The 20,929-nt window shown below is 44.3% G+C and overlaps 1 protein-coding gene across 1 annotated transcript in view; it reads right to left on the bottom strand.

The window, feature by feature from the left end:
- The window catches only part of LOC119392903 (motile sperm domain-containing protein 1-like), a 27,694-nt gene continuing 6,765 nt past the window's right edge, over positions 1 to 20,929 (bottom strand). Inside the window, exons 2-3 of the mRNA XM_037659828.2 lie at positions 6,823 to 7,032; positions 1 to 160 (exon numbers count right to left, since the gene is read on the bottom strand). Of these exons, the coding sequence (XP_037515756.2) occupies positions 132 to 160; positions 6,823 to 7,032 (239 nt within the window). The 3' untranslated portion in view covers positions 1 to 131. The remainder of the gene's footprint in view (positions 161 to 6,822; positions 7,033 to 20,929) is intronic.

Raw genomic sequence — 20,929 nt, forward strand, 5'->3', positions numbered from 1 at the left:
ACTTTATTTAATGAAAACAAAACGTCATCAGGACGAGCAGGTCACACAACTTCCATGTCGAGCCTTTCTTGACATCGACCTGATCCGGTTTAAAGATGTTTGACCATCCTTGAGCCCAGGAGGAGACCTTACTAACGAACGATGAGCGTGGTCATTAGCCCTGCACATACAAATTTTATCAGCTGGCACATTTAGCTTGCTGATCACTTAATGCTATCCACCTGTAACATACTGTCTTACAATACACTTTTTTTCCTTGCATGGCATTACAAAGGGAAAAAAAGGAAAAGGAGTTTTCATGCTGAAATATTCCAGATTTTGGTATGCTGGTAAACTTCAGTAAAGCAAAATACTATTTATTTCACCTGAAAGGCTGCTGTTCTTTTCATTCATGGACAGCAACTTAAGAAACAGGTCCATTTGGAGTTTCACATTGCAATGAAAAGTACAGGAGCCTATTCACCACTTTGAAAGTTAAAAAGCTCGATGGAAACCAACTCTGAAATTCCAAGCCTGCTTTCACATTATAGTGAAGTAACGGCTTTTTCGCGTGACATGGGCATCATTACTATTACTGTTTATATTACTATTAATATTACAGTAACTAAATGGTATATGTATTGGTTTATTGGATGACCTGACATTTAGCAGTTAGAAGAGCTAGATGCATTTTGTAAATTTTAGGTGGTTTTTACTCAGTACTTTAAATAAAAGTAATTTTTTATCACTGTTTTTCACAATGCTTGTTCGAGCTTTCACATCAGAAATTTTCAAGAATTTTGTTGGCAATTGTAGCTGCTTTATTTCAGTTCAAGACAACAATAATTACACTCCAATTTGCTGCTATAGTGAATTCCTAGGTGAGCTGACAAAATGTACTTGGAAATTTAAAATGGGCACCAGAGACCAGCAAAAGAAGGACACAGACAAAAAATGGGCACCAGACACCAGCAAAAGAAGGACACAGACAACAGCACCCTTTCTTTTTTTGCCATGGACTCTGCATGTACATTGCTCATGCATTGAAAAGCAACATCAAAATTTCACTATAATGACCGGCATGCACAAATGCCTCAGATGACTGCGTCATATCGCAACAAAACTGGCTGCTAAAAGTAACGTTGGCTATGGTGTAAATGCTCAAACTGAAATTGCATCGATATGACACAAACTCAAGATGGTAAAAACAGAAGTATGCACTGTTTAACTCTAAAAAGTCACATTTCAGTTTGTGAGGACTGTACATATTGCATCGTTGTGACGAATAAACCTTGTGAGCCAGCACTGTGGCCTGTGTCCTTTTTTACTGGTCTGTCATCTCTTGCGCTGTTTTAAATTTCCAACTACAATTTGCTATTATGACATACAGTAAGCTCTTGATAATTCAAACTCGAGGAGATCCTATGATATTGTTTGAATTATCGGACGTTCTCATAAATATGACACTGGGCAACGTACCGTACCAACTTGTGTTGTTGTGTTTGTTTCTCAGGGCTGAGCAATGTCATAGACAGCTCCGCATGATTGCCAACAAAGGTTTTAGATGTCAGTGCTCATATTGGTACTCGTTATTATACAGAGCATGAAAGCATGTGTAATTAAGGTACAAAACGTGCCGTGTTTCCGTGACAGCTGGTAGTGTCTTCCAAACCTTAATATGCTTGTCCGCATGACAGCAGTGTAACTGTGGCAAAAGTTTCTAGGGAAACATTGAGCATGGGATCACTTAAGGCCCGAGTGATATTCCTCAGTCAACATGCGACTGTTGGTGCACAAGTTTGGCTTGTCAAGGCATTTAGTAGGCAGGCAATCGGCTTCATTTGCGAATTTTAGTGACAAAAATGCAAATGTTAGCTAAAAGCAACAAAGGCAACAGATATTTTCAGGCATGAACAAGCAAAAATGAATTCACTGAATTTATACAATGGGGCAACTTAAATTAAGCAAGACTGAAGCTTGGGCTAGTTGGTCGTCCTTCATCAACCAGAAAATTTAAAATTTGTTTGAACTAACTGAAAGTATGAATTATCAGTTTGAACTGTCGAGAGTCTACTGGATCTTATATCGAAACATCAAAAGTTGGGCCAACCAGCTGGGATCCATGTTTAAGCAGCGCAGAATACAAGACAAAGCGAACAGTGCGTAAGACGAGTGCTGACTGACATGAATGAATGAAACAAGACATTTATTTCTGACGATGTTCTGAGCCTGCAAGCTCAGGGTCACTGACAAATGAATATTTTATTTGAAGGAAAAAAAGAACATAAAGGACATACAGCTAGTTTTGTGCAGTCTGCCCTTTGTCTCGTATTCTGTGCTGTTTAAACATGAATAGCAAAGCATGTCATGTTATAGAATGTTAAAACATTCATGCATTGAAAGTGAGCACACTTTCAGCAGTAGGAACACAGTTAAATATCGGTCACATTTTGACGCTCTTGCGGAGCATTGCTGGCTGCTTAAGATAAATGATAAACAACATCAGGAGTCACTTTACAGATAAGTTACATCTGCTACTTACACTTCACCATTCCACTGACAACTAACAAGAATTGGCTCGGTACTGCTTGGCCACATTTGGCCCTTGCACCTACTAATAACACCAAATCGCCACCAAGATTGTTGAATGGTAGGGACTTCTGCTGCAGAATTAAAGTTGACCGAGTAAATTAATGGCAGCAAAGTCAATTTAATGGCTTTCAATGTATATATATAGCAGAAAAGGGCAGCTCAAAGGATGCTGATGTGTGTATTCTGCTGAAGAAAGCAATAAGCTAGACAAAAATGACTGGCATTGCTGAATGCATCTTTTGCAAAGTTTACCATGGCAATTTTAGATTTTAGATGTGTGATGGGCCACGTGCAGGTTTCATGGTTCTTTTGTCAGTGTTCCTAGGGAGCTAAATAAACTATGTATCAACATATGTCCAAGTGATCAAATAATGCTGACCATAATTACACTACAATGAGATTAAACATACTCCTACCAGTTTTTGCGAGTGTATATGTCTATTCCTGCTTCTTTAGATTTTACCAACAGGAAACAATTATGGGCACATGTTTATTGCTGAACAATGTCACATATTAAACACTGTGATGCCACTGCTGAAAGAACAATATTAGTACATCACTTTTGAGGTCAAGTTACTACAAGTAGTTAAGAGGCATACAAGAATCCCAAGGCAATTTGGAAACCCTGCTCGATTTGTTTTTTGTTACAGGAAATAAAGCCAGTAAAATCTGCAATGCAGTCACTGATATTTCAGATCATCTTGCTGCATTTTAGATGTGAAGCATCTTATGGCGGAGTTCAATCCGGTGGTGGTGGTGTGCGGCGTGACCACCCTTACTGCACATGCGCAAACCCTCTCCCCACACCTCCTCTCCCCCTTTCCCACCTCCACTTCCCCTCTCCGCTCCCCTTTCCCCTTCTACACTTTCCCTTTTCCCTCTCCCCACTCCCTTCACCTTCCCTTTCCCATTTGTCTCTCTCCATTACCCTCTCCACTCCCACTCTACATTCACCCTCTTCCCTCCCCTTTCCACTTTCCCTCTCCTTTCCTCTCTCCCCTCCCCACTCTGAAACGCGGGCTCGACATGCCGAAACGCTGCCTCGCATCGCCTCATGGTCCCCTTTAGCGGGAGATGGTGCGAGTTTCTTTTTAACTAGTACGGTTGAACAACCCCTTTGTAAGAGGCACTGATGTAACAGACAACAGGGTAAAAGAGACACAGGCGTGCCTACATTGAAAAAGGGGTTGAGCAGAAAATGAGAATGTGGTACCTTGCTTATAAGGGACACCTCATATACAAGACAAGAACTGCTCCCCGGTGGGTGTCTCTTATAAAGGGGTTCAATTGTATATCCAGTGTTCCCATCCCTTAGAAGCTGACTGTCTACATTCACAAACTTTTCCAGAACAGGCAAGGTGACACTCAGGCTGCTTTCAGTTCATTTTGATGGCTTTTATGACAACACTGATAAGAGACCCCCCTGTGGACTAAGTTTAATAAGGAGATTACAAATGAATGCATTACACATTTCACACTAATTATATTAAAAGCCCTGAACTAAGACACCATGGCTATTAAGGAAGACATTAAAATAATGATGGAAGGTAAGAGGTAAAATAAAAAAAACACAGACATGTTCTCATAATTTCACTCAGTACCAACAGAATTCACCATTTCAAACTGTTGTTCACATAGCCTCATACCGGGATTATTTTGGTGAGGCAATATCTATTTATTACCACATCATCGAAGGTGTTTTAAAGAACAATATCAATAGTAAAATTACCACGGTATTTACAAATACTACTTGATTTATGTGTAAAAGCAGCCTTTCGTAATGAGAATGTTAAAGTATGAGAAGAGGGACCTCTCAAAAATCCACCTTAGGACATTTCAAGCGCACCCTACGAAAGCCGCCTTTATCCGAATACGTGACTGCCATGGGAGCGAGGCTATGCTCATTTCTGCGCTTGTATAGCCTGTGCATGTGCATATAATTTATTCCTACAAGAAGAGGTTAATGAAACTGTGCACCAGCACTCCTACAAGCAAGCACAACCAATGCTAGGCAGCCAGTTTGCCCGTTGTTGACTCTTGTTGATTCAACTTTGTTTTCGGCTGGCCACCATGTGGCGTAGCCGTCACAATATGCTAAAATTCATGCCGTTCCATTTGTGTATGTTCAGTGTAAATTTGCATTTAGCGAGCATGAAGGGCACTGAGTGCATTCCCCAGGTTGAGCCCGGAGGTTAATACGCTGTGTTCGGCGTGCCTTTCTTCCTTCATGCAGTGAGTGAGCGTCATTATTGGGCCAGTAAACAGGCCCCGACTTTTTTTTTTTTTTTTACACCTCCCAAACAAGCTCGCTTATTCACACATCACATTTTGCGAATATCACAACGCCGTGCACTGCACAGACGCTTCATTTCGAAAAACAATTCCCGCACCCCTCTCCCGCGCTCACCAGTCCCTTTCGCCTGCGCAGTGACATACCTCACCTTTTTTTTCTTTTTTTGTTTTTTTTCTTTTTTTGTTTTTCACTCATACCTTTCTTTTTCTTCTTTTACCATCTCTTTTCACTCTCACTGTCCCTTCAATCCCCAGTCCCCCGTGAGTGTATCGGTTGAGGTGTCCTCACTTGAGAGACAGTTATTGTGCACTCTACACCCAATTTTCATTTTCATTTCCTTCTTCCTTTTAAGAATCACCCCCCCCCCCCCCCCCAGTGACGTAATCATGCCCATTGGCAACTTTACGTAGTACCGACTTCGTTGATTGGTCCTTTGCACTACGAAACGGCGGCTTGGTCCTGTGGTGATGCAGTTCTGGCCGTGCAGTCTGCATTTTCATTTTCTTGCGCCGCCCTTTTTCCTATATTTGCGCTTTGTGCTGTATGCTGTCATGAAACAAAACCGAGTTGCCCAAGCTTCTATTTTTGCATTCTTCAAGGTATTAGTGTGAAGGATGGTATACCGTATGCAATGTCACATTTTAAATGAGTAAAAAAAATGCTTGACTTGGCTTAGGGCCTTGTAAGCTCTTTGCAATCACGAGCATCTAACAAATCTATGGTCACTTCACTCAGGCACTATTTCATGAATTTTGTATGCAATGCAGACAAAGTACTAAGGTATACTGAGGCTCTCAATCGTACTTGAGTACTGTGTGGTAGTACTCTCCTGGGGGGGGTGCTTCAGTTTGCACTGCAGGTATATAAGACCCTCGTAGTTAATTTTTTTACAAAGTGTCCTGATCTGAGGATGAAACATTGCCAAGCACACTTGTAAGCTGAAATAGTTTCTGATAGCTGGTGCTACCAACCCAATTAACCAGCAAATGCATCAGGCAGTTTCCGACACCTAACTACAACAAATATTTTTCGACACCAAGATAGGAATGACACACAACCACAGCACGCCAAAGGAAGCTCGACTGCACAGAGAATGTGACGAAAAGTATAGGTGTCAGAAAATCATATTTAAGCAGATCAGGGTGATATTACTTTTGAAATATGAGGAAGCAAGCTATACTGGCGAATCGAGGGTAACTCACAGAAGCATTAGAGTGGTGAGGCAGTTTGAAAAGTTAGCAAGCAAGGCTGCGATATTTCCGGACTGGTAAGAGAGAAACAGGGTTAGCCCACTGTTGTGGATTGCCGAAGCTGTGAGGATGGTGACAATGAAAGTGATGACATGAAATTGGATGTTCAAGGCCTCACCAATGCAGAAGCTGCTGAAGAGAGCATTTGCTCAGAGGCAGGCTTTTGGACAAGTTCCTGAAAGAATCAAATCATATCGCTTTTAACTGAACCTTATGTCATTACAGGGCATCTGCTGAAAATGGTCAATGTTCCAATAGATGCTCAGCAAGCTTGCACACCTTTGGAAGAGAAGAGTACTGTTTCACACTTTTTTTTTAGTAAAGAGCAGCTGACTCCTTGTCCATTTGTTGAGGCATGCTTTATAAAGTTAAGTATTTTTCCTTCAGCATTCCCACTATGCATAAATATGCTTTCTTTGTGTATTTCTCCATGCGATGCTTAGTGGAGTCAGTAAGCACAAGTCCTGCGTATCTCAGTTACCTCCTTTCATTTGTGGCAGCACCACCATTGCGCCATGAGCAGAGAGACACCAATATGGTGAAGGCTCAATGTTAGGATTTCAGTGCTTTACCTTGGTGTACTTGCAGCTCCTGAAAATGTGCAACAATGGGATTAACATCATCAAGGTAGCAGATGTGCCCAACTTAACAGTACACCTGCTGGCCGCACAAGCAACCAAGTTTGTATTTCACATGGGATGGACCTACCAAGGATGTAGGCCGCAAACAGCTTGTGCTCGTGGCTTAGAGGGAAGTGCGCAAACAGCGAGTGGCTGCGGGTGTCACGTGCACCCTCGAGTGGCAGCATGAGCACCACAACACAGGCAATCACCACGAACAGCACAAGTGCCTCGTGACCAGATGGGGCCCAGCCTTTGTTCCGATCTTGCTCTGGCAGTGGCTGTGCATTGCTGGAACCTGCAAGCACAGCACCAGAGAGTACTTCAGGAGGAATACTTGCCTTTTATGCAGGCACTTTGGCGACACCAAAATTTTCCTGGAACTTCCTGGGCAAGAGGTCCCCTTCTCCAAGAGGCTGCTACAACAAAACGCATTATTACCATGCTCTGGTGATTATGCAGAACAGATTGTTCATGCTGACCACACTATCACCTAAGAAACAAAATTAAACACTAGTGCTCACAATGCCAAAAATGCATCAAAAACCCTAGTGAGCTAGACAAACCTGAACGCTAGTTTCAGTTTCAAATTTCCAAGTCCCAGCTTAGCATGTGCTTGAAAACGTCAACTGATTGCATGCTTTCCCACATACATTTACCATAAAATTCTGAGCAAGCACCCCCTCCAATTACACTGCTAATTTCGAATTTTCGCGCCGTCCTGGGAAAGCCCCCCCACCCCCTTCCACACACCGATCATGCACCACGTTCATGCCACACTGGCCTGCTTGAATCCCATAAAATCCTGCTTTGCAGACTGATCTCTGAGAGCCTGTGCCTGAAATTTGTAGTCGAATCTTTTTTTTTTTCCCACATAATGATTTTCCCCACACCCCAAACATAGCACAAGACACCCATGACAATTTTCAGGGTCAGCGAGCAAGAGCACGGAGTTCCAGATCTGTATTCCAAGATGGTACTTATGACGACATAGTCGGCAAAAGCAAGGCCTCCAAGATCTGTGTTGCATATCGTTGGTGCGTTTGCTCATCATTAGAGGTGTTTCCATGCCATGCTTCCCACGGTCTGATCGCGTTGCCATTGTTTTTCTTGCGTTTGTGAGCAGTCATTGTAAAGCGTTGTGCCGTGAATTAGAATGAGAAGACTTCTGAGGAAGTCAACGTGCACTCAGTTTTTTCTGGCAGGAAAACGTTGCTTCTGCCATCTTGTGAAAGCGCCCATCCTCCACTTTGCCAGTAGTTTCGACTCGTTGCAGGAGGGACACTTGCTCGAGATTTTATGGTACATATACTATTGTCTATGTGCATATACGAGGTCTGTTAGAAAAGTATCCGACCTTTGACCGAAGAAAAAAAACTGGCATAACTAGAGCGTTTGAAACCTAATCACCCTCAAAGTAGTCTCCTTGGAACTCCATACACTTCTCCCAGCGGTGCTGCCATTGTTGGAAGCATTCCGAGAAGGCCTCTTTCGGAATGGAGTTTAGCTCAGCTGCTGTTGTAGCCATAATGTCCTCTCTTGTCTGAAATCGCACTCGTTTCAATGGCCACCACAACTCCGGTCTCTTGCGCCGCACAGCATCACGTACGCGACGGAAGACATCCCTGTAATACTCTTTGGTGCGTACTCATAGTGTACCACACCACGGGAGTCAAAGAAAGCAGTCAGCATCACTTTGATGTTGCTGCGCACTTGGATGGCCTTCTTTGGTCTTTGTGACGTGGAATGCTTCCACTGTGATGACTGGGATTTAGTTTCCGGGTTGTACCCCGTCACCAGTGATTATGGTGTTCATGAAGTTGGGGTCACTGTTTGTGGAATCCAGCATGTCCTGTGAGACTTCAACACGAAGTAGCTTTTGCTCCACCATGAGCAGCTTCGGCACGAATTTCGCCACAACTCTCTTCACGGCCAAATCTTCGGTCATAATGGAATGTGCAGAAAGAGTCTTTATGCCCACCTCTTCCGCAATTTCTCGGATAGTCACACGACGGTCCCGCATCACCACAGCGTTCACTTCGGCAATGACCTGGTCATTTCGGCATCTTGATGGCTGACCGGTGCGTAGCTCGGTCTCCACCGAGGTGCGGCCGTCTTTAAAGGGACACTAAAGAGCAAAACGATTTTTCTCGCATTAGTAAAGTAGTCTTCCACGATACCAAAAACACCACGCTTTCTGCACGAAGACGCTTAATAAGCGAGAAAACGTGTGAAAAGAAAATACAGGTGGCGACGCCACCTTGGAATTCCCACACCATTTGCCGTGACATCACATATTTTTGACGGCGCCTGCTTGGGCCTACGTAGTTCCTAATCTGTTAAATCGAAGTACATTGTCCTCTGAGGGGGCCAGAGACTTGACATAACGAGTTTGTGGAAATTTCGTCGAGCCAGTGGCGCCAAAATACGTTAAATGCTCTTTGAAGTCTTTTACGTCACGAATTACAAAGTTCGGCGCAAAATTTAAAAACGAAACTTTGAACTTGGTTTTCTCCTCTAATGATAAACCTATGGTGGTGAAATAAACTACACAAGAGTTTTCCGAGCACACTTTATCATTCTAAACCAATTCATTGTTTCTCTTTAGCGTCCCTTTAAACCAGCTGTACCACACAATCTGTGTGCTGCTTATAGTATCTTCATTGAAAGCCGTCTGAATCTTCCGAATGGTTTCCACTTGGCTGTCGCCCAGTTTCTGGCAAAATTTGATGCAGTAGCGCTGCTCCAGTCGCTCCGTCATTTTCCTTGCAATAAAAAAAACTGACGAGAGCACTGCCTCACTGAAACGCTGCGCCCCAGCGACTGATGCTATCGGCAGGCAGGAAAAAATTGGCGCATGCGCACAAAGGTTCAAGGTCAGCTGATGCAAGCGCTCTTGTTTCATATCCATCAAGTGTTCACAAAAAAATAAGGTCGGATACTTTTCTAACAGACCTCGTATTGTCTATTTCAAGCAATACTTTTAAGATTTTCAAATATATATACCAGACAAAGAAATGGAATTTTTTTCTAAAGTAAGCTGCCTGGTGTAGTGGACACCCGGAAATGATAGTCATACTAATGAGCAGTTAATAGACCAATATTGATGAAATATAATTACATTATGGCACATGTTGCAAATGACAAGATTCTAGCAGGCGAGTTCACAAGGCATATTCATTCCCACAGAGTCCCACATTTGCGCTAGCTTTCCAGCTTCAATGCACAAAATTGCAGACGTGTTTTTTCGTGGTCAATTACTGACAGAGCACTTGACTGCTCAAGAAAAGGAAATTCACTAAAGAATAAGGATGGGCTGAAATGCGTATGCCAGGCATTCTCAAATCATGACCAGGAGCATGCCACTGTCCCTTAAAGGGGCCCTGCAACACTTTTTGAGCATGGTCAGAAAACGCTGCCGATCGATTGTTGAGGCTCCCAAGAACACACAAGCCAAACATTATAGCGCCGCACCCGGCCTAGAATTTACAATTAATTCCCAGTCAGCTAGAAATCACTCCCTCTTCTCTCTACAAATGAAGCCATATACCCACGTCCACAGTGGTTGGCTGATTTGAGCATCCTGAGCTGCGCAGTTACCTAGCCATCGCGAGATGCCGCCACTTGCCCGGGCGCGCGCGCATGCTCGCAATCACACTGAAAGTAAGCAGACGGTTCGAAGAAAAACAAGAAAGTGCTCAAAGTCATGACGCACGCTGACGAAAGGACGCATCTTCTTGCCCCCTTGTCATCCCCCTTCCTGCGTAGCTTTCAGTGCGCTCACTGGCATGAAAGGAGAGAGCAAGCGCTTGAAGCATGCAACAAGAACCCGAAACTCTGCTCGTACTTGATGGATTCTAAAAATTTTTGTGGCATGTGATTCGTGAAGCACCATGTTTCGATGTTTTCCGCCCCTTCTCGTTCTACTAGACAACTAACGTTTGGTAAATGGAATATTCCACTAACAATGTATATGGTGAACGGCTTTTACAGTTCGTTGGTATTCAAATCTATAATGTTATTCCATTTGAAATAAAAATGTGTTCTAATTTCACTAAGGCACTAGAAAAACACTATTTAGAAGAATCTACTGCTTTATTAATGTCCTGTCATATTTAGTCTGATGAATGTCTTAATTTTAGTATGTAAGTAGGTGATTTTCTTTCTTCGTTCTTTCCTGTGTTGTAACGGTTACGTGCGGTTATTACATGTACTGTAATGTTTCTTTGCTGGATATTATATAACTTTTTATTTACACTTTTCCGAAGTGCCATTATAAAATGTTTTTTTGGACCCAAACTAGCCTATGGCTATGGGTCCACACAGTGTATGCAAAATTTTATACAAAATGTGAGCAATAAAATTCAATTCAATTCAATAGTGAGACTAGTATTTCATTATAACTCAGAAAAGTGTTGCAGGGCCCCTTTAAGTGAAAAGTGTACAATCACTGCATTTTTCCGGTACTAACGAATGGGGCAGAAACTTCACAAGTTAAGGACTATGCAGTATGTGATGGAATTAAAAACGATAGGCATGACATCAGAGTAGATCAAAGGAAGATCAGATAGGAAGACAGAAGCAATCGATATTCTTGCGGATATGAAGAGAAAAAATGGAAATGGGCAGACTATGTAATGCATAGCACAGATAACCAGTGGCCAGCTAGAGTGATGGAATGGACACCAAGGAATGGGAAGTCTAACTGAGGACGACCTGGTTAGGATGGTTGGGTTAGGTGAACAGTTCAAGAATGCCTGAGACATCGCACACTTATTGGCTGAAGGCCCTGCTAGGCAAGTCCAAGACGGATGGATAATCAAAAATGCCGAAGGCATATACTAGGCCCGTAGCCAGGAATTTTTTTTCAGGGGGAGCCCACTTGCTGAAAGCCTTGACTATTTGAGAAAAAGGCCTATTTTCATGATCTCTTTTCGATAAAACACCATGTGTCATCAAAATTTGGAGGGGGGGGGGCCTGCCGCCCTGGCTACGGGCCTGGCATATACGTGCACGTATGGTATAGACAACTTGCCAGCAAATCCTTGAAGGTTTCAAAAGAATAACTGCAGCAACTGAACTTTGGCTATACTGGCTGAACTGTATTGTGTCTGGCTGCACCCTGCTCCGTTCACTACAGAGATTTCAATTTTGTTGATGCTCAGTGGCCATTTCTGTTACTGTCAAGTTGCAGGCAGCTCCTGTCGACACCATGAGCATCACCATGAGCATGTGACTACTACCTTGGCCTGCTTAGTACAAGTCCTTTGATGTATTCTAAATGTGGCCTTAACACCATCCGACCACCTCGTGTATGGGCAGCCCTGTTTTCTCTTACCTTCCGCTTTGGCTAACAATTTCCGTTCCACTGAACTGGTACCTCACATGACACAACCAAAAAAGTTGTAGTTCACTGCCTTTGCATCGAAAGAACATTCAGGATTTATCTCTTTCATGGCAGAAACGTTTGTTCGTTTGGCAGTCCATGGGACTTTCAAAACTTTACCTCAGCACTGTACTTCCAAAAAACCTAGCTTTTTTCCTTTCATATCTCTGCAAGGTTCACAACTACATTACCATGGCAAAGATGAGGGCATTTACTGCACAATTCTGGCTTTGAGGCCAATCTATCATCCATAATCATTGAAAGTCGACCCATTGCTCTCTTTCTAAATACTAATAATATTCCCAGTATTCTTTTTGTAGAGCTACTGTCATATATCACGGATCCGAGAAAAATGTGGTGTTCCACATCATCTACAACTTTGTAGATTATCTGAATGCTCCGAGCTTTAACTGTCGTGAAAAATTTGGTCTCTTTTATGTGTAGAAAAAGACCAGCCTTTTTGCTGCCTTCCCTTACCTTAACAATGACTTTAACAAGTCCTTTATGCTTCCTACTACTAATGTAGTGCTGCCTGCATATTGTCAGTTACTTAACTTTGTTCAACCAATTCTCGCTCCTATACGAGATGTGTTCAACATGCATCGAGCCTTTGGTCAGCAGAAATACATTTCTTGAGTAGAAGGTACAATACCCTAATCCCCTTCAAAATCATTGTAGAAATGAGCACAAAAACTGGAGACAAGGAAAGGACCACACGTACACACGTAAATCTGGCCCTTTCCTCGTCTCCGGTTTTCACGCTCATTTCTACTACGATGCAGTACCAACTCGCCCAGCAAGCCACTCTGCATTAACCCACTTCAATGTAGTCTCCTTGGCAATGCACACAAATCTCCCAGCACTCGTACCACTGCTGGAAAACATTTCTGGAACACAAAATTTTCGGAAAGGTAGTAATCAGCTGGCTCATAACATTCCGCATGATGTACGTATCCTGTAAACTCGAACCGGTTGCCATTCAGCAGAATTTTCATCTTGCAAAACAGCCCAAAGTTGCACAATGCCATGTTTGGGGGAGTGGGAACCTGACGAATTACAGGAATGTTGTCTTTGGTGCAGGAAGCCTGAATCAGATCTGCAGAATGGGCGCATGCCAGGGCGTAGCCAGGTGGGTTGGGGGGGGGGGGGGGGGGGGGTTGAAACCCCTTCTGATATTTTTCGATTTTGCATGTGTATATATACACACACACATACAAACGCACACACGAACATTAAAAAAAAGGATGTTTGAACCCCCCAAGAAAAAAATTTCTGGCTACGCTTCTGGTGCATGCGTTACCATTATAGAGCTGCGAAGTTTTTGTTGCCCAAAGATCACATATTTTGGGCCACACAACATCACAAAAAACTGAATGTACTGATCCTTATCTCATTCACAAGTTCTCGGACTTTACAACGAAAGCCCGTGCTTGCTCAACATTATTTCTCCTTGTTGAGGGTCTGCCTGAACACTGTTCACTGTCCACAAATGTCCAGCCATCTTTAAGGCAGTTGTACCAATCCTTATCCGAAAGGTCACTGAAAGCCTGTTGAATCTTGCTAAACTTGATGCAATATTGTTCCTCATATTGTTCCATGATTTCGCAACATGCTGTAATCAAGCATTCAGTACACATCCTGACCCATGGGCAGACTGCCAGCAACCGACTCTTTTTGCGGGCTGGAAAAAATTCACACAAGTGCACGAATGTCTCCTCCATATCTCCAATGAAAGAAACTTCCCTCACTTTATTGGCTTACGCAAGATGAAAAAGGTTCGATACTTCTCAACACGCCTAGTGTTCCAGTTCTTGAGGTCACAGTTTCTGAGTACATAGTCTACGTATGAACGAAGGGGAATTGTTCGAGGGGCTCGTTTCCTGGTTAGACAACTTACGAAACCAACAAACAAGCCAAGGAAAGCGTAGGAGACACTACTTGTTGCTTTCTTAACTGTAGTGCAATGATTCTGACCTAAACTGAAAGGAATTAAAGTAGACAAAAAACCGCTCTTTTTGTCGCTAGGACTTCAACCCCCAGCCTTCTAATTATGCATTCGATGCTCTACTCATTGAGCTACAATGGAGGGTGCTCCATCGTCCACTTTGTAGGGTATTCACGTGTGTTTAATCCCTGGGAGTGTTAGCCAGCACCACTCATAACGAAGGCAGCAAGTATGGAACACCCTTTTTGCCAGAGGGCATCAAGTCGCATGTGATCTTCGCACGAGGTGGCAACTGCATATAAGTTATGTAAATAAGTATTAGTAAAGAATGCAACCTTGCCTGACTTCTTTTTGAACCTTAAACCAGACTGCTTACCAACATTTGTCTTAATAAATACTTTTTGTCCTGTATATAGGCTCCTTAGAATTTTTGGGTGTCTGGGAATGCCCATTTTTACACATGAAGCAGCACATGGAGACAAGGCACAAAAGGAAGAAACGAATCGACAGGACAACCGCTGACAACTGCAGCAAACAAGTACTTAGATTGATAAGTGCTGGTTACAAGGAGCACATTCTGTGCAGATCGGAGCAGAAGTTGGTTCCGGATGTGCGCACCGGCTTTCAGATGATGCAGCTTGAAAAAAATAAGCATTCCGAAGAAAAGAACAAGAAATGCATCTCAATACCTTATGCACACAAAATAGCGCATAAGCTAAAGAATGTTGGAAGCAGGTAAGACTTGAAAGTTATGGCCACTGAAGAAATGCCTGGAAAGTGAGTGACCTCGCTCCCAGCATCCGAAACCTGCCGATCTAGGATATCTTCGTCACAAGTAAATTGGAGCGGGGCACGCGCAAGCGCACGCCTCTTTCATGCTTTAGAAGGCCCCTTTTAATTTTTTTTTTCACTTCGTATATGCCATATTTTTACCGCAACCGTGTCAAGTGTTACTTATAGAAGTAGGAGGTTTTGAAAAATGTTCGCTATATGTGGATGCAGTTTCAAATGGTAGCATAGGAAAATTGTAAGTGTACCGAAATATCGTTGTTATAACCAATAGATCATTATATCGGGGATCGTTATAAGTGGTTTCGACTGTATAAGCACAACAGGAAGTATTTTGCCGTGCATTTCTGGTGAAGGTGCAATGTTGCCAAAGAACGAAGCGCTTAAATATGATTAAATATGTCTGAGCGCTTTGTAATGGGTGGGCCTTTAAAAGCCAACCGCAACGAAATTTCACTTGGACAGAATTTGTTCGGAATGCGTTGTATATGTTGGGTAAGTAATGATAATCACAGTGAAAAATCTTGCAGTCGCGTATTTCATTTATAATCGGTGCTCCAATTGTCAGCTAGCAGACGACGCGGAGCCCTAGCGGTGTGCCCGGGCAAATCGGACGCAAACGGAAATGACGTAAATCACAGTTCAGGCCGCTCGTGAGCAGAACTTTCTGCAGCCGCATCCCTTCCTTTTCTGCGTCACGCCCCGCTACGAGCGGCTAATTCAGAAAAGTTAACTATTTTGGAGGACGAAATGCAGGGTCGTAGGCTTCTGGAACACGTATGTTACGGACGGGACTAGCTTTCACGCTTTCCCGAAACACGTAAAGCTCCAATAGCTGTGGGTTATCGCAGTGAGATGAAAGCAATGGGAGCTATCGAAGAATGTGGTACTTTACGCGGCACACTTCAAACACGACAACTTTATGTATGACCGGTCTCTTTTTGCCCAAATACTGTTGAAACTGAAAAGAATGTTGAATCCTGACGAAGTGCCTTCAATATTCAGCCACTACAAACCCAACAGTGGGAAGCTCCAACCAGTGTTTAGAGAAGCACCGGCGACAAGAGGTATTCGTATTAGACAGCTTTAGTATAGCCTAAAATGCTTGTGCCAGCGTGTTTCGCATGCTAAAATATAGTGTAACACTATTCGAAAAACATTGTATAACGCAAAGCCGGTAAAACGACGCCCCGCGAAGCACTAGACTAGCTGCGCCATCTACGAGTGAGTAATGAAAGCTCCAAAAGCTGATCGGCTCGCTTCTAGTTGCTAGTAGTCAAAGCAGCAATGTTCGACAGAAATGTAGTCGTGCTCGGTTCAAAGAAATTCAAGCATGTAAAAGTATTTTAAGAAAACAAATTGTGCTATGTTAGGTTTAATGTAAAAGTTTTGGGTGCAGTCAGACATGTGTTTACAGAAATGCAGGGACGCTTTCGTAGTAGACAGACGCTTTCGGTAGACATGGGAGTGTGCCAAATCAAGCATCGATATCGAAAACAACGCTGCCTTACCGTCCGTGGTCTATCAACGAAGCGAGAATACACTATGTGTAAACCACCAGCATCATTTATTGTGAACCAGTGAGTTCTCCAAGACAGCAGGGCGAGACGATAGATGCAAAGCGGGCAGCCGTTGCATGGAGAAGCGCTTTATGGGCATGTATCTGTGTTTTCTTCACGGTGGATGTTTACATACTTTGTTTTTTTCGTTACCATCTAAAAAGAAAACTCTGTGGCGCGGCTTCGGAGCGCAGAGTAGACGATTCGCCTGCATCGGTCGGTCAATCGGGCTGCAGTCTGCGTCACTTCCGGTCAGCTGTAATGGCGTCGTTTTTCTAGTTTCGGTATCAAAAATTGCGTTGTTGGCGGGTTTTTTTCCGAGGTAACCACTTGCATTTCGAAGGTGAAATTTGGCAGGTAGCATTATCTCCAGCTAGACTGCCTATAAATCGGCTTTTTGAGGTGTGCGAAATTTCGTTGCAGTTGGCCTTTAACGGGCCCCAAACCACCTTTGATAATTTTTCAACATGTCAAGTAAACGTGCGCATTGGGTTCAGAATGCCATCACAATCAACAATGCCAAGCGCGACAGTGCTACGAGCCGTGGGCACCCCACAAATTCCAAGAAACAATCCCTTCTACTCTCCGGGCCTTTCGACAGTGTTCAGCCCTTCAGTGTTCGCTGTGACGTCAACATGTCATCTGCTCATCATCCACAATACCTATTTGTCCGCTCGCAGGTACGTGCGCTCGCCACTTTTCCTCCTCACAAGGCAAGGAGGAGCACTCTGCCAGGGGAGACGAGTCGATGAATGGAGTGTAGTGAAGGAAAGAGCGAAACGAGCAAGGGCCTCTTTTGTATCATCGAGTGTGTAACTCTGTTTATTAAGGCATCGTTTCGAAAAATTCTCATGGCTACGTGTTCATCGTAGACTCGTGCACAACTGCAACACCACAACTAAATTTTGACATCTGGGTGGTCAGGCGACTTTGGGGAGCACTTACGCCACAAGTCCTACAGAGGCGGCTGGTTTGAACTGCGCTAACGGTATGCGGACCGCTAAAACATGATTTTCTTTTAAACTAAGCATTTCCCTCGCACGAAACAAGCATACAACAAGCACTACGAAGTTTCCGGAATGGTATTTCATCAGTCCACACCAATTTGCCTTTAGTGTCCCTTTAAAGAAAATATTGCCCCGACCCTGACACAACTGAAAGCAGCTTGGTGCAATCACCGAAGAAGACAACGACGAGGTGTTTCAATAAACAGACCTGTGCCGATCCAAGGTCTTGTGTGGTTTTGTCTATGACAACTGGTGGAGGTGCTGGGTACACGTCTATGTACTCTGATCCCCAGGAACTGGAAGCTCTCGACACCGGAGCAACTTCATCAGAAACAGACAACCTACACAAAAGCAGACAGCTTCAAGGACTGCCTCCGGAGTACAGCCTGCAAGATCTGCCGAGGATGCCGATGACGATTGCAACTCAGACACTGGAGATACATAGCACGGGACAGGTGCCTACGTCGCCAGTCCTCAACACACCGCGCTTGCTGTAGCCCTTCCATGATAACCCCTCTGAGGACATAGAGGACTGGCTAGGTGACTCAATCGGGTGGCCGATGTCAACTGTTGGGACTAAAAGAAGAAGTTAGGGTATGTGTATTTCGCCCTGGAGGGCTCTGCCCAAATATGGTTCACTAACCATGAGTCGTCTGTCACTAGTTGGAAGGAATTCCAACAGCAGATGCATGATACCTACAACAGTCCCAAAAGAAAAGAGCGAGCAGAGCAAGCCCTTCAGAGCAGATTCCAGAAGCCGAATGAAAGCGTAGCCATGTTCATCGAGGACATATCACAACTTTTCAAGCATGCTGACCCAAGAATGACGGAAGCAAAAAAGGTACATCTACTGATGCGCAGCGTCAAGGAGCAATTGTTTGCTGGACTGATGCGAAGCCCTCCAGCTACAGTAGCCGAGTTCGTCAGCGAAGCGACATCTATGGAACGGCCCCTTCAGCAGCACTCCTCAGTACATGACCGCCAAATCACTCTGGGATCAGCATCGTCTCCAGCATTGCCGTGCAACACCGATGCCCTTCGAGAACTTGTGCGCATTATCGTGCGTGAGGAATTCGTTCGACTTCAGGGAGTGTGATTTCAGCCATCTGTAACATCCTTCACGGATATTGTCTGCGAAGAAGTTCACCAGGCGGCACAGCCGTTCGTGCCAACGAGACCCGAAGCCGCCGTGTTGACTTACGCACAAGCACTGCGGCTACCCGTGCAGCCCATGAACCACCGTTACCCTCCACCCTCTGAATAACCGCTGCGCCAGTTCCAGGACCCCCTGCATGTATACGTGTACGTACGAGTCCACACGCCCCCGACTGAATACGGGAAAGTCGAGCGTGTGGCGCACATCTGACAATCAGCCACTCTGCTGTGGCGAAGCGGGTCACTTGTATCGCGCCTGCTACTATCGAGGAATGACACTCCAGGGATTCCACCCCAGTGCTCGCTGTCTAAGTCAGGAATAGCGGCTGAAAGAAATTCAGCAATATCTCACAAGCCAACATTCGCAACCTTATAACCAGTTCCTGCCTTTCGAACAGTGTGCAACCTGCCCACGAGCCCAAGTCGGGGAAACTAAGAGCAGCGACCTCCAGGGGTAGGGCCGCTGTCCATCGCACTTTGAAACATCCTCCGTCGCGACAATTTGACAACGACGACAGTAAAGATAATGACAATAATGACAATAACGACAACAGCGACTGCTTACCTTCAACACCTTCGTTTGGGAATGGTGACACCGTTTTAGCCGACATAGTCGTTTCTGTTGATAACCGCCCAGTCACTGCTCTCGTCGATACTGGTGCCGACTATTCGGTTATGAGCAGACAACTCGCTACTGCACTTCGCAAGGTGATGACGCAATGGCCAGGGCCTAAGCTTTGAACAGCAGGTGGTCATCTTCTCATGCCGATCGGCAAATGCACTGCAAGCGTACAAATTCGCCAAGGCACATTTGTCGGTTCATTTATTGTACTGCCCAAGTTCTCTAGGCAGATCATACTGGGCATGGACTTCCTTCGGGAGTATGGGGCGATCGGTGAGCTGCTTGCAGCTTTTTCCAGCAAACGAGCAACTGGTACGGACGACCACCAAGCACATTCAATGGATTTACGTGTTTCGGGTAACTGCACTACTTTACCACCACAGAGCACTATGCTCGTAGCTATGGAAACCAACAATGACACTTCTGTTCTCGGTGTCGCCAAGGGTAATTTGTCAGTCTTGTTGGCTCAACAGGTTTTTGTAGTCCGAGGCATCCTACAGCTTTTGTCACGGATTGCACAGATTTTAGTGACCAATTTCAGCCGTGAATACCAGCACTTTGCCGCACGAACTGCGATCGCCCATTTGGAGCCAATCAATGATTCTGCTGGTTGTCTCACAGTTGCACAAAATGGCAGAGATTCTCACGGTGATGTACTGACCTACGTTAAGATCGATGTGAATTCGAAACTATCGAGTGTCCAACAAGGTAGCATTCGAAGCCTTTCCCAAACGAATGGAACATTAGTTTGGGAGCAGGAGCAATCAAGGTTGGGTTGCAAAAGAAAAGGGGGGGGGGGGGTGTACCCTTACTAGAAACATCAATGGTGCCCACTATTCACCATGAAGGTGCCTAAACCTGCAAAACAGAAATGCAATAAGGTGTATCTCGCAGCTATGCCTGTGAGATACGCATGTCCTTTTCATGGCAAACAAGAAACACCAAATGTACAAAAATATTTTTGAAGCGTATGTTGGATTAGCTTTAGAATTGTAGAGATAGATATAGTTTCCAAGATCCATCATTTACTGTTCCACCAAGTTATGTGCCAAAACTGGCTTGTGTTGCTATTTGGGAAGTTGTGTAATGATGCGAGGCAGCCAGTTCCGTTCAACCGCGTAGAGTGCAGGACGCTGCGGTTCCAGACGTGCACCCGCCGTGGAAGGCTAAAAAAATAAAGTTAGGCTTGTGCAAATATTCGAACGAATATTACAGTATTCGAATTTGTTTCGAAATGAACGAATCGACATATATAAACCACCTGTAACCCCCTGTAAAGGTGGTTTCACTGCAGCACAGTTGTGCTATGCCGTGAAAACATTTAACCAAGGAAAATCCGCACTGCTGCAAAGCCCCACTTCAAGGTTAAGGGGAGATGCGGGTCGAAAAACACGAGTTTTCTAAAAAATTATCGATTTTTTGTTTTCGCCTGTTTTGTTAAGATTAGTACCTCTACTGTTCTGAAAAAAAAAAATCAATGTCGAGACTCAACTGGAAATGCTTTAAAACTGCGTCTAAGGAGCACAAGGTGGCTGTCAAAAGGCCGAAAGTGTGTCATCTTCGAGCACCTTGCCGCTGATAATGCGCCGCCGCTCACCATTGTCGACCGCATGAGGCGAAGAGCCGAGCCTCACTCTTCAAATAACAACGGTTTCCCACGCTGCTGCAGCGCAAGAAATAATAAAGAGAAGCACGCTTTTGCCGCCTTCTTCGAGCGCCGCGACTGGCTTTA

This window comes from Rhipicephalus sanguineus, chromosome 1 (genome assembly GCF_013339695.2).
Source record: "Rhipicephalus sanguineus isolate Rsan-2018 chromosome 1, BIME_Rsan_1.4, whole genome shotgun sequence".
NCBI classification, from domain to species: domain Eukaryota; kingdom Metazoa; phylum Arthropoda; class Arachnida; order Ixodida; family Ixodidae; genus Rhipicephalus; species Rhipicephalus sanguineus.